The sequence below is a fragment of the Haliotis rufescens genome, unplaced genomic scaffold, assembly GCF_023055435.1.
Source record: "Haliotis rufescens isolate VD_foot unplaced genomic scaffold, xgHalRufe1.0.p SCAF_79, whole genome shotgun sequence".
Lineage (NCBI taxonomy): Eukaryota > Metazoa > Mollusca > Gastropoda > Lepetellida > Haliotidae > Haliotis > Haliotis rufescens.
Genome location: NW_025964371.1, coordinates 504,171 through 519,455, shown reverse-complemented (window position 1 = coordinate 519,455; position 15,285 = coordinate 504,171). Strand labels below are relative to the sequence as shown.

Below are 15,285 nucleotides of genomic sequence, written 5' to 3'. Positions count from 1 at the left end.
GGCGTGTTTGCTTTTTTACTGCAGTCAATTCACCGTGAATAGCTGAATTCGAAATTATGCACATAAATCATTGTTGTACGAAACCCTGTCCTTGGACGCGAACGTATGACTAATTACCACGTGCTGTGAGGAACATTTCAGCCTGAATATAGGCAAGTAGCAGTGGATTTATATGAACAGTATCGCCACCTAGTACACATGCTTGTTGAACCTTGAGTGAGTGAGTGAGTGAGTTGGGTTTAACGTCGCTTTTAACAGTATTCTAGTTATATCATGGCGTGTCAGCTTAATGTGGGAGGAAAGCCCGAAGTAATGCAGGTCTCAGACGTTTACCCCTTCGGTGAAACCCACGAGCACGGGTATGGTGCTGACAAACCTAGAAACATAATCGGGGCGAACCGGGATTCGAACCCACAATCATAGGTTTCTAACGTGCCCAAGGGACGCAACTATGCACAGCGAATCGCGGCGCCTTAGACGACTGGGCCACCCGTGCCCCCTTGTCCATGTGAGTATTTGAAGTTAATCTATTGTGATACATATGAAATACACGTTGGACAGGCACATTTGTCAATACAGTCTGGTTATGCAAAGAGGTTGTGACATGAAGACCAGAAGGTCATGAATTGATCCTATTCATATTTGTGTATGAGACATATTTGTGCGTATGATATAGGCTTAAAATATATTTTTAGTTCGGTAATATCAGGGAGAAATGTTGTAAATGTGTGCCGAAAAAACGCAAATGTGGAAGAAAAAAGATACCCATTAGCAGTTGTGTATTATGCGACTGTGTTCTTTTTTAAATATAAAGGTGTTAAATCATGTGGAAAAATAAAACCGTGCGAAAGTATTCTTTGAGTGTTGACTAAGCAACAGTACAGTTCTAGTTTCGGATACAACATAGCAAACTTAAGATATGTTAAATTAAGAATCAAATTCACGTTTAAATAAACTGAGGGGATCAGTTTCTTTTGCTCCTCGATTTCCAGGCCCCACAGTCCGGTCCAGTGGCTGACATCATGAGCATCGCTCCTAGCAAATGGGATACAATGACAATAAACAAATCAAGTCACCGTGCCTGACTACCCGATCCATTTCGTCACCTCTTTCGATAAGAATAGATTGTTGGAGACCTATATTCTTACCCGGAATGCCCAACGGGTTTATAAACACGTGAAATGTTGGCAAAGCCTCGTTCTAATCGTGACAGATTAATCACTCGTGTGTAGATTTTTCGGTAACAACTGAACACAGTGGTTAATCCTTTTTCTCCCATAACAATACGCCATAAAAAAGTCGAGCTCGTAGTTGAAGATTTCCCGTGTTTAGAACCACTCGGGAGTCCCTCCAGCCTCGTTTTCGAATATGCTCAGTGAGACAACTGCACCATAAACAGGTAAAAAGACAACCCACACGAGTTTTCCGTGACAGGCAAGCCACATGTTAGCATTCATGTTTTTGGGTTGTTTTTTTTGTAAACTATTAAAAGCTGATGGGAGTAACGTTTTGAGAATGAGTAATGTGAATTGATATTTGTTAATGGTTTTGGATTACTCGGCCAATAACTTTATTTGCATTTGTCTCGCCGTGACTATCATTCTCAATGCGCAACACTAAATAGGCCCACATGTTTAGTGTATGTAAATACGTTATTCGTTTATTTGTCCGCTAGAAACAAATGTTATAAACCCAATTAGGAGAGAATTAAATATTGTCTTAAATATTGTGAACTATTGTTAACGAAAAACAAGGAACTGTCAGCAGGACTGATCGGGGTTACTGCAAGGTAATTCTTCTCACATCCATCAAAGGATTGTAATATTTTTGAACGAATTTTCCTCTTTAAAACTAATTTTACGGTGAATAATTTAATATGTAAAATGATGATTATTTCATGTCATCTTTTTTGTTGTTCCTGAACATGGTGAGCACATGTGTTTTTATTATTTATAAAAACAACTTTCAGTGGACATTTTTTCTTTTGAACATGATATTTAACATCATGACACCAAAAATGTTACTAAATGAGTTATCTAATTTCCCCATATTTGTTAATGACTAGAAACTATGTGAATTTGACAAGCACAATAGTTTATTGTGTGTGAAACATAAATACATAGGATATATGTAAACAATAAATTATCATTTCAATAGTTCTACAGATATTTGCATTTTAATACCCTTGTCATTTTACATTGTTGTTTTACTGCAACAGTTACCTCCAAACTTTATTCTTTTCTTATTTCATCGGATTAGAAGTTACTGACTTACTGATAATAGGTAATTTAACATTAACATGTTCTTCTTTTTATCTTCATGAAAACAAGACTCATAATATATTTGTATTTAAGGGACCTGTTCATATATGATTTTTTTGTTATAAGTATTAAAATTAAAATTAGACATTGCTAATGTAAAGAAATGAGGTTTATAGTAAAATGTTATAAGAGGACCTCTTGTTGGTCATTTCTTCATCACCTATACATTTGAGGTTTTTTTTACTTACCATGTTCTGAAAATTTACACATTACACATTAGAATGATTTAAGGTCTCTGATTAAAATAGCGACACAGTTTTCCACTCTCAGGCAGCCAGTGAGCTTATGTGAAAAGAAAACACTGTAAGCCTTGTAATGGGAGAATAATAAATAGGAATACATTTCTTATTTCGTCATATTCAGTCATCGAGGTTCAAAGAATCAAAGACCAATTATATCAGATGAACATATGCAATAACCTTTGCTACGCCATTGCTTGATATGGAAACCCATAAATATCAAGATTAGAATAGGTCTTCATTAATCGATGGTTGTCTTAAAAGGCGGCTGTGCTTGTGGTAAGAGGCGACTAACGGGGTCGGGTGGTCAGTCTTGCTGACTTGGTTAATGCATGTCATCGTATCCTTATTGTGAGGATCGATGCTCATGAAGTCAATCACTGGATTGGTCTGGTCCAGAAAAAATACAGACTGCCTTCTTGTAGCTTGAATTTTGCTGGAGTGTAGATTGAACAACAAATACTCTCTCTCTCACTGGATAAGTAAAATTATATATGTGTTTCTATTGAGTCTGTCCACAAGCTTTAAGTCTGTCCATAAACTCTTTGCCGGTTTATATGAGCCAGTGTGTTTACAATTACGTCCTTTCCACGTCAGCTGCTGCCACCACCATCCTCACATTCCAAAAAGGAGTTTACTTGGTCCCCCATGGTGTCGGCGAGGGGTTTACCCCCCGTCTCCTTCAGGATCAGGGATAACACTCCACAGGCGGCCATGGTCAATCCAACAATGACGAAAGGCACCACGATATCACCATCTCCTCCCTGTTGACATAACGTTGTACATAATTCTCAAGTGAGGTTTCAATGAACAGTTCACATACGCACTGCTCTTCAAACATGGCCGTATTAAAGTTGATTTGAATACAGTTCATAATTAGGACACGCAAGAAATCGTGTGCGTGTGTGGTCATGACACAACATAGTGAGGTTGCAAGAGTGAGTGATTTGGGTTTAGCGCCGCTTTTAACAGTATTCCAGTTATATCATGGCGTGTCAGCTTAATGTGGGAGGAAAGCCCGAAGTGATGCAGGTCTCAGACGTTTACCACTTCGGTGAAACCCACGAGCACGGGTATGGTGCTGACAAACCTAGAAACATAATCGAGGCGAACCGGGATTCGAACCCACATTCATAGGTTTCTGGCGTGCCCAAGGGATGCAACTCTGCACAGCGAATCGCGGCGCCTTAGACGAATTGGCCACCCGTGCCCCCTGAAGTTATGCAATCGTTTCTCTAACATGATCCTCTGCATTGAGAATGAAACTAAACATGTAATAAACATTGATATGAAATGTGTTCTATCAGAGTTTATTCCAACAGTCAAGCAGCAGGAAACAGGGTTTCGCATAAACTTGAATTTTTTAGTGAGGTTGATATACTTATGGACAGAGTGAAACAACTGTACATTTTCTTTGTAGCTGCGATGGGAGTGAGTGAGTGTGGTTTTACGCCGCTTTCAGCAATATTCCAGCAATATCACGGCGGGGGACACCAGAAATGCGCTTCACACATTGTACCCATGTCGGGATTCGAACCCGGGTCTTCGGCGTGACGAGCGAAAGCTTTAACCACTACCCAACCGCCCTGCTGCAATGGGAAATCCCATTTAATAATACTGATACATCAGGACTAGCTTGGTTTTACAAATATCAGATAACAATGCTTAATCATTATTTGTTTTGCAGTTTGATAAAATGGAGATTCTATTGAGTAGTGATAAACATTTTTGCATGTTGAACTACAGCGTCAGTCATGACTTTCTATTAAATCAGTCATATTTTTGCTTAGTTAGGTCAGTGGTAGTACACAACACGGTTTGGGTCGACATGTCAGAAAGGAGTGAAAGTATATACTGAACCGAAAAAGAAACGTCACCATGGATAGATAAATGAGAAACCTTATTTGTCCACACACTGTAAACATACATTGAGACATATTTAATATATGAAACTTTGCAAAACTTATCATCAATGTTGAAATTAAAGTGTCAAATGTCCTTAAAGTGAAACACAACATTAGTCTCTGAGAAAATGGTATCACAAGCCAGTATCACGTGTGTCCGCCATGTGCACTGATGACTGCCATGCAACGTCGATACATGGTATGGATGAGGCTGTTGATGAAGGCCATAGGCACTTGAGCCCACACTCTGAGGAACGCCTGACGCAGTTCAGTTGCAGTTGTCGACCTTGGTCGGGGGTACATGGGATTTCATGCGTCCCACGTTAGGTTTTATAGTACTCGCCTCCGGCTCGTGATATAAAATCAAACGAGGGACACATAAAATCCCATGTACCCCGACTGATCCTGCTACAGTGAATATATCTTACCGACATGTTTTAATATGACATTGTAACATATTTTAGATCAAAATTGATCGAAAACAGCCTGCGCTATGTCACATGACTTCCATTGAATCGGAAAAAGCGTGCAGCTTTTTGCTTCGAAGCAAGGATTTATTCTGCCTCTCAGAAATCCATCCGCTGCCTGACTTGCTCGTGCTGAGAATTTGTTTCCCTTGAAGGCGGGATACACTGTATTCTTTCAAGATCATGTGGACTAATCAGATCTCATCATTCTGACATGGAGCAATGATAAAGTTTCTTGCAGTTTGTTATTCTCTTGAAAATGTTTTGTCATAAACTGTAAGTTTCTTATTTAACTCGTCAATCGACACTTTTCGTTTCGTATTCTTTCACTTCCAACTGTGGCCTCGTAGTTTTGAAGAATATTTTTTGTTCAAGTTGATTTTGCATATAATCACATCCAAACGTATGGTAAAAAAATTCAGTAACCTCAAATATTTTTCATTACATTTGTTAATATTCTTTAAGATTTTGCAAACTCGGAATTACTTTTTAAGTTGTAATTACAAGGGCTTGTGAAACGTCCCTGCGTGTTTGGTGGGGAGAACTTACGTTTCAAGGATTTGCATTTGTAATGAAAAACAATCCGGTAGTCAACAACACAAAAAGTTTCACCCAACACATGACATATCCTGTTTTATTGATATGGGATCCCGGCATATACTGTCATTTTACCTCGACAATGCAGGTATGCAGGTTTCTTGTGTGGGTCAATGCGTTGCCCACGCCTAAGTATGTTCATCAGAACATAGATCAACATTACACTTTCTCATGACAAGTTTGCCTCACAATCTCGTCTCATCGAATGCCAACCTGCCAAAGTATGAATCCCATCACAACGAACCTACCGTTGCAAAGATGTATGGAGCAAGTATTCCGCCAATGCGAGCCGCAGTATTAGCCGCACCATAGCCCAAATTTCTAAAAAAATAGATAAAACAAAAACGTAAAAACAAGTATGTACCAAGCTAATAAATGATATTTGCTTCTTGCAGTTGTAGGACTGTAAGGTGGGGATACGCCCAGTCGCCTCTTACCTATCATGACCTGAAATTAACTTTGGGAAAGGCCGGCAGAATGTACAATACTATATGAGTTTGTTTGTTTGTTTGTTGTTTAACGCAACAATATTCCAGCTGTATGACGTCGGTCTGTAAATAATCGAATCTGGACCAGACAATCCAAGGATGGATTTTATGAGAATCGATCCACGCAATTTTGATACGATGACATGCATAATGTTCTTTTGTTGTGGTGGAAGGGAATACTTCCCATCACTACATTGATACATTTTTCGATAAGCCACCGTAATGTACTCTAACTTGAAACGTTGGTGGGAGATCCCATAATTCAATTTACCTTGTGACTGTCGGGTACGTCTCACTTGACAACAACTGCATAACATGCCAAGCTGCCCCAACACTCAGTTTGGTCACCATTGCAAAGACGTTGATGATGATCCCTTGGTCATCTTTGGCGACTACAACACGTGGACGGAACTGATAACTACATTGGACACGCAGAAAAAGAACACAATGGGTAGGGAATGGATAGTATTTATGGTGTTAGTACACTGCTGAAGAACCAGAAACCGTGCATTCAGAAAGGTTTTGAAAGAATACTTTTGTTGTTATTCATGAGAATAATGCAACAGGAAACACTATTTGGCTCGCTCCAATTTTACAGTATGTCATCGACAAGGACGTTGGTCTGTGATCATGCATACACTTAACTTGATCAAATTGTGAGCTACAGTTGAGTTTAAAATACCATTACTCTGTGTTTAAAGAGTTCACTGTGATTTGTCTTAGTAAGCTGAGATATGATTTACTTCAGAACCAACTCATCTGTCCTTCAGTTTGGGCGTTCAAAGTTAGCTGAAGGCTCAGCTGATGCGAACTTCGATGGAGTTAGATTTTTACGCTGAAGGGTGTGCTAACGGAGTAATAGGTTGTGTTACACACCTGTTCTAGCGACGATGCAAACACCAAAGGAACCAACAGTGGATGCAGCAAAGAAAATGAAAGCCGTCCATCTTCTGCCAAGTCTATAAATATATACGAAGAAGATGTCAATAAAGACAAAGGGATTAATATGTTCATCAAAAACTGTCCGGTACCACAATTATAAATCATGGTCTATGCAAAAATAACCTATGTCAATGAAAATCGTTATACATATATACATCATAGGGCGATGTCTTCTCACAGTAAGTCAATTTGTCTGTATTATTTTAAACTTTCCAAAGAGGCATTACTTCATATTTCTACGGGTGCTGTGTATGGTGTTAAGAGAGTAAAAACTTCAAACGGAAACTTCGAAGATTGTTTTGCAAAGTAGCATTATACAGCTTCAATGGTACTTTTAAAACACATTTTAGCAAAATGTTAATGAATGATGGTCGTGTGATGAGAAACATTAAATAATACAGCTTTTATTAAAAGGTTTACTTCGTGTATGAGTAAGTTCATCGAACATTGTTGTGAACGGTGTTTCAGAAATACCATGGTGAGCCTGCTAAATTATGGAAAAGCCATAAGTGATGCATGACCCAGATGTTTACCACTTTGGTGAAACCCAATAGCATCGGTATAGTGCAGACAACTCAACACTATAATCAGAGCAAAAATCAGATCCACTGATTCTGGCAGAGAATAAATCTTCACGGCAAACTGTGGGCCTCAGCAGTCTTGGAGGCCCCGAACCCGCACCCCCCATTATTTTTAACATATTACATTCTTCAATTCTTTGTGATAGATGCCCCTTACTTGTTGTTCATGAAGAACGTCACAATGCAAGCTGGGATCTCCACCACTGCCAGAAGGAAGATGTTCAGGTACAGGTTGCCGGCGAGTCTCCCTGCACCGAAAGATATCCCAAAGTACACCAGCGACATACAGATCCTGCAGGTCAAAATATTTAGTATTTCGTTTAATAAAACCTAACCGACAAAGCAACACATTTTCTTCATGTCAGAGGACACTTGCCCTCATCTTTAAATCAGAGTAAGGCAAGTAGGAAAGGATTGTACGGCACACACACTGCTAACACCCAAATGTAAATGAAATACTCACAACTTCATTTCATATGCAACATTAAAACATGCTATTAAAAATGAATTTGCATGCTATATAATTCGTATTATCACGACAAGGTTTCTTTTGTCTCTGTCCCTCTAGCCAACTAATGGTGGTTTGAGAACGTTCTTGCACGGTAGCTGTTGAACCTACATTTAAGTGGAAGTGTTCTGTAAAAATCATGATGCTTATGTTGAAGATGTGGCATTTAAGTTTTTCGACTATGTCTCTTTGAAAGATCAATCTCATATAAAGAAACTGGCCTATCATAAAACTGCTTCGAACAAAATTATGCCACACCACTACAAGTATTTGGAAATTTTGGCTCCATTTCAACATAATCAACGGCACCCCCCGTATCCGATCCACTTCTGTACTCACCATACGAACTGTATGACGAGAGACTTCCAGCAGATGCTCCAGCCCCTGTAGATGTCAAGGTACGTGTACCTGCTGCCAGATGCCCTCAGTTTCTTCTCCTCTTCTGCCACTTGTTTCAGCAGCTGCAGTGTGTTGGTGGGCTTCTGTCTTTTGTTGTATCGACTCATCTGATCCACGACCTTCTCAGCCTCGTCAGTCCGCCCCTTTACAGCCAACCAGCGCAGACTCTCTGGGACAAAGCTGGCAGCATTGATGGAATTATATGAGTTTAAATTAAACGGTTGGATAGACTTTGTAGCTAAATTTCGAAGATTATAATTTTGAACCCATATGGATGTGCATGGAGCGCTGAAGCCGTCCTTTTTCGAAAACAAAAACTGAAAATAACCAACCCTTAAGTCGTCTGACACCAAATGAGGATGAACATGTTTGATATTTTGGAAACAATGGAAACAAATATATGAAGAAGGATAAAGAAACAGGTAAACACTGATCAGAATTGTCGCAACCTGTGGACACATATTTCAAACTTAAGTAACAGTAGCAGATGACTATGAGACTGAGTTTTGAAAATCGTGCCAGAAACATTTGGATGCTCTCGAAGGGTGATACTCAACGTCAGGTTTCAGTACATGTTAACATAAATGAGCTTGGGATTTGGTTACGAAAACCCGTGGTACTCCTGCACATACTCAAGGCCCTGGTCCTCCAAGGGATCGTCCACAACGGATAGGCAGGCTGGCTGCATTGTTGACCTTGGCATGCACAACAGGTTTCTAAAGTCATGCAAGTGTCGCCTGCAGCCTTATTTCATCGTTGATCCATATCAAGGCTGCTTCTCCAATGTGTAAATATAAGTAGTTGTACGTCATGGTTGTTGTAAATTAAATTGTCACCTGTCAGCATGGTATATTCGCCGACAATAATCACACTTCTATTCATCCTCCTGCTGACACAGTTCCTGCAGTCTTGCCAAGGATTCCGAATTCCGTGCTTCGTTTGTGTTAGGTGGATCCCTAGAGGACAATCAGACCCATCCAAAGTCAGCTCCCTTGCACTCATCACCAGATGTTGTGCAAACTCCATTAGTAGCAGCTACATCGCCTGATAAAATCTCTCATACAGGTTATGTTCATGATTATTCGACCTCAAAGTCGTATCCTAGTGAACCCGAAGAACCTGTGGATGCTGCAGCTTCACCTCCAGCTCTGGCCGAAAATGAGAGTCCATGGTCGGCTTGGTCTACCCGAAGAAGGACATGAGGAGTGAACAGTGAAGAGTGGATTACCAACTTTGTTGTTAAAGTGAACAAGGCAGCTGAAGTCTTTGTCTAATATCATTTGCATTTTGTACATAGTTTTATTCAGCAGGTGCAGTTTGTATGTGTTGCTAAAGTTATTGAATGCCTGTGTTTTCTTTCCATTATATAAGCATTCAATGATATTAGCATCACTGAAACCTATTCGCGGGCTTTTACATGTGATTTCATGAAACAATCGATCACGTATAATGTAAGCATTGTGATAATCCCTATTACAGACTTAATCATTGCACTAATACAGCACGTAAGACCGTGTGAAAAGAATAATACTATGTGTATAAATGTTATTTAGCATAATATAATATTATACCAAAACCACTATTTTATAGATCACTGACCTCGCGCTATATGTGTGACGTCAGTATATTACTTTTAACTCCATCTCTGAATTACTTTTAACTCCATCTCTGACAACGAGAAGCCTGACCCTGCCACATCAGTTGAAGGATGACCACTTGAATGCCACCACATCGGTGTTGGAATGCCTTAGTGACCTGTTCTTAGATTCAATTTCACCGTCTTTTATAAACATAGTGTTTCCCTAGGCATGTTAAGCAGGGCGCAGTGCCCTCTTTTAGTTAGCGCCCTGCCCTTCTTGAGGCCTGCCCTGCCTTTTCTGACATTTGCCTTTTGTCTGTTTTCAAATAGGTTACAAGAGCAGAAATGTCCACAAATGCAACATTTTTTTCCTAAATTATCTTTTGGCTCATGCTGCTTTATTAAAAAACTTTTCATTAAAAGTTTCTTTTTGCAAGCAGTTTCATTTGAAGACCAAATTTGTTCGCCAACTGATCCCGAAACCCCTACAGTGTCCGAAAATAGCAGAGATAGTTTTCAAAGGAAAATGCAGGCCACAAATTGGCATTTGATTCCAAAAAGGATCTCTTCTCTGAGGATGCTGATACCTGCTCATATTCAGCCATGCTCAAAACATTGACAAGCCTCAAGCAACTGGGTTAACTTGTATCAATGAATTGTTAACCTGCTGAATGTCTTTGCTACTGTCATCCATGTCTACAATGGAAGAGTGTTCTCAAGAGTGAAGCCCATTGTTACAGAACACAGAAACAGACTAAGTGTGAAGAACTGCGACTAGCTCTTGATGATCAGACACTCATGAAGAGCAACCTCCACGTAGTGAGTGCTGGGTAACGTTAATCGCTCTTCCCCCATGTGGACCCGGGGTAGAATATGTCCTCAGCACCCCATTGCTTGTCCTACGAGGCGACTAAATTGGGCAACTTGTTTGCGCCCCTGTTTCGTCGGAGGACGGGAGTCTGGTAGTTGAGGGCACTGGTTCCAGGAACATCGTTCATTTGCCCAACACACTACTTTGACCCTTACTTCGCCTAGACGGGTGGTAAAATGGGCCCAGTTCTATCAATCGGCTGGTCATGCCAAGCCCTGTGCATTGATTGCATTTGCACAAATTGTAATTTTTACTTGTCTATACATTTTAGGTCTTGGCTAAAATTGATTATAAAACACCATTTGATTTTGAACTACATGTATCATTTGCATTGCCTACAGTCCTATGTCCAATCTGGTGGATTGATTAATTTTTAATTAGTCTGCTTGAGTATACCATCTCAGTTTCCTTGGTGCTGCCAGCTGGAGATCCACTGGTATTTGGCATTGTCTTTATGATACTCTGTGGTGGTGAGGAGCTGGGATGGTGAACCTTCTATTATTAACCATGGCTCAACCAAAAAAACACAAAGGAGCATTGCATGAATGTTTGTCCTCTAATGAAGACAATACATCAAACAGATTTTCTCATTGTTTGAGTAGATTTTTGGTGGTATAACTGATGGTGAACCACTAAAACTGAACACGTTTACAACATCAAATGCAATTTATGATATCGATCGTTGGTGATGTGCAAACTGTTAAGAATATTTTGTCTGGCTTACTTCTCATAGAGTGTAAAACAGCAAAGCAATTTGCAATATGCTATTAGCCACAAAACAACTCGTCAATACCAAAGTTTCGGTTTCACCACACAAGTCTCTGAACAGTAGTGAAGGCATCATTAGATACAGGGACCATTGGCTCTCTGATATGAGTGAAACAGAACTTGATGCAGTGTAACGAACGTCAAACGTTTTACATCAAAGAGAAATGGTGAAACTGTAAAACCAAATACCGACTTACTTTCTTTTCCACAGCCCAAACACCCTTAATCAATCAAAGCTCGATATCGAAGTGGAACAATATATTCCTAATCCACATCGCTGTTTCAAAACGTTTGGCCATGGTGCCCAGTCTTGTGGAAATCATACGACATGCTTTCGATGTGGTGCAGCTGCCCACGACGGTACGGATTGCCTGACATCTCTAAAATGTGTCAATTGGTTTGGAGAGCATATGTCTACATCGACGTCCCATCTGGAAGCATGACTATGAGATTGCCAAACTCAAACTTCAACGCAATATAACATATCATGAAGCAAAACTTGTAGTAAAAGCAACCTCCCTCAATCAGCCGGTATGTCATACTCTGCAGTTGTTTCCTGCCCTTTAACCGAATCAGTAAAATCTGTTACATGTCAGACCGATATCACCTGAGTAAGTACAGAGACAGTAAATGCCTGTCAGAAAGTCGATTACTTGAAACAATCTGAACGAGTCCCCAAGGGTTTACGTGACCCTGTGCAGCTATACAATAAATTCCAGTTACTGGAAGACGGATGTTTCCCCTCATCCCCCTGCGCACAACAGAAGTAAGTCACCTCGGACAGGGAAAATCCCCTGTACTTCCACTTCCTATAACATGAATAATGCTGACTACCTAATTCATTGGAATTGCAGGGGTATAAGGATCAATCTTACTGAAATTCAATTATTGGTACAAGATTTTAAAACATCAGAAATTTGTCTTCAGGAGACATATCTAAAACAATCAAATTATACATTTGACGTCCGTCAGTATTGTTCATATAATTCATTTTCTCCTCAGGGTGTTAAAGCCACCTGAGGATTTTCCATCCTGGTGCGCCAGGATGTGATTCACAGTATTGTGTCTCTTAATACCAATCTCCAAGCTATTGCAGTACGACTCACTTTGCACGTTGCATCTACTCTGTGCACTCTATATAAGTGAGTAGAATTAGTCGTGGGTATGCCAATGGCTTAGACTATTTCCATGTAAATTGTTACAATAAACTTGTTATATTTTTTGCATTAAAGTTTTGTGAACTTTATATTGTTGTGTCATTGCTTGGTCACAATGATATAATTTTCCATAAATAAAACATAGGCATGTTTACTGGCGGCGCTGTAAACGTTTTAAAGATGCTGCTGTGGTGCAATTTGGTGGCATTGACTTGTGCCATATATTCTCGTGTTTTCCCTGTGTTGTCTTGCCTTGCATGTGTTTCTAACGTGTGCCACCTGTAGTGCAAACATCTGGTGTCATCCCTGTTTGATAGTGATTCATAAACGCATGTTCATGAAGTATTCCGAGTTCGTGCAACGGACTTCGCTTTTTGCAGAGATATCATATGTATATGGGAGGGGTTTATCACTTTTATTTGCACAAGGGACTGAATCTCTGTTGGTAACCATTAGATAAAATGCCTTTACTATATTTTCAATATTTATGATGCAAGATCTAAGAGAAACTTTTAGAATTTAAATATTGGCAATCACTACAATAAATGTTATTATTTGAATTTCTCAGGCTTAATTTTGGGATACTTACAACCAACCCGCAAAGAAGGGCAGATGAAGGGCAGCCGCTATGATGTGTTGACGAGACCAGTCAGGCCTTAACCAGCTGGACAGGGCAAATGCACATACACCTGTTCCAAAGACAGGCAATGATGAGGCAATTGGTCGCCATTTTCTTCCTACGAACTCAATGAAATACGGGTAGTTTACCACCGTCAGAGAGCCAATCATCATCCCGATGAGAAAACGCAACGCTGTAAACATCTGCCAGTTGACGGAGAACGCTGCCATCAGGTTGGACCCACCATGAAGGACCAGACACACGAAGTAAGTCCGCTTCCGACCGAGGACATCAGCAGCCTGTCCGCCTGTCAATGCCCCGAAAAACACTCCAGCCATTTGCACTGACGTGATAATGTTCTTGAGAATATTCTGGTCACATATGAGATCCCACTGCAAGAGAGAATTTGGAATTGTTGTAATTTGTAATGGGGATAATATGGCAGTATTTAGTTGTTCAACTGTACCAAGGTACAAACACCCATTTCGTTGTCATGTGTAGCTTTGTGGTATACATTTACACAAACAGATGGTGTAAAGTTCATTTGATTATGTAGCTAGGCTTAGTATGGGCGGTATACGCATAAGAACTAAATTGGTGGCCAAAAGATATGAATGTCATCACTAAAAAAGTAACAGTTATATCAGGCTGAGTATATTTGGTATGATAACCAATGGTACAAAACAATGATATGATAAACAAGACGAAAAGACGGGCCGTACTTCAACTCTTCACAAGAGTCTCATGGTAACAGTTTGTCAGCTCACCCGATGACCCAACACATTTTCAAATGGTGACGTCAGTAAGTGATTACGGAGATGCAGTGATCTCAGATATAGGTCGTCATGGGGCGTTAGGATACACAGACTACCCATTCCTGTGGCAACAAGGTGCGGGGTACACAAGGGTGGGTTGCTCCTACACCTTAGATGTTACACGGTTGCAATAAGTAAATTAAAAGGGACTGAATTATGGTTACCTACCTCGCTGACGACAGTGTTTTTATCCTGGCTGTACACAACCTGACAGGTTATGTTGTCCGAGGTGGGACAAAATTTGAATGTCACGTTGTTCATGTCATATGTCTCATCAACAGATGGCGCTGTTGCGGGGACACACCACCAATCTGGGGTAGTCCCCGCAAACGACATCATCAACATCCCCCAAGCCACCAACATCTTTGGACCGAATATGAAGACAACCATGAGGATCTGGAAGCGGGACATGCCCCCGACGGCCTCGATGATGTCGTCCATGTGCATTCTTGTTATCGTAGCATCTACACTGTTTGCATAGGAACAAGGGGGTAGTCATGCGTTGATTTAAAAAGGTGCAGCACGAGGTTCATGGTGTTGTAGGACCTTTACGTGCATTATTAGGTCAAATACGTTTTTGGAATTCAGAAACAATTTTGCAGTATTTTTGAAGCATTAAAAACAAATATTACTCACCTTTATACAACACACGGAGAAAATATACAGTTTTGTTAACAGTGAACCTCCAATCTGCAATCAAAACGTCAGAATAAGCCTTGAATCAAGCAATCATAACAAGATCTACAGGTTTTGTGTTGGACAAGCATAGTCAGAGTGAATCGTGATCACGTGTCTCAATCGCATACTTACCTTAAGGCTAATTTAACAACCGTAATAACCGTTTGCAACAGAAGCTAAAACTGACACAAATTTTGAAACGTGCTTGGCAATATGAGCTAATAGCTGTGCTCTTAACCTTCATTCAGACCTGCTGCGGTGTGTGAGAAGGTCAGCGTGTCATAATGACAGTGTTCTCTTGTGTACTCCCCAGGCTCAGATGTCCTTTATACATCGCTTTGAATTTAACAGT

At 40.2% G+C, this 15,285-nt stretch overlaps 1 protein-coding gene across 2 annotated transcripts; it reads right to left on the bottom strand.

The window, feature by feature from the left end:
* Positions 1-453: 453 nt before the first annotated feature.
* LOC124124734 (organic cation transporter protein-like) lies at positions 454-15,015 on the bottom strand. Of its 2 annotated transcripts, XM_046487987.2 has the most exons (9): positions 14,892-15,015; positions 14,424-14,724; positions 13,411-13,832; positions 8,387-8,626; positions 7,697-7,831; positions 6,893-6,975; positions 6,288-6,408; positions 5,777-5,849; positions 454-3,324 (listed from the first exon to the last, which is right to left on the bottom strand). In XM_046487987.2, exons 2-9 carry the CDS (start codon positions 14,700-14,702, stop codon positions 3,154-3,156), a joined length of 1,524 nt encoding a protein of 507 aa, XP_046343943.2. In that variant the 5' UTR covers positions 14,703-14,724; positions 14,892-15,015; the 3' UTR covers positions 454-3,153. The 2 variants fall into 2 exon arrangements, with proteins under 2 accessions (XP_046343943.2, XP_046343944.2); XM_046487988.2 differs by lacking the exon at positions 14,424-14,724.
* Positions 15,016-15,285: the final 270 nt, after the last annotated feature.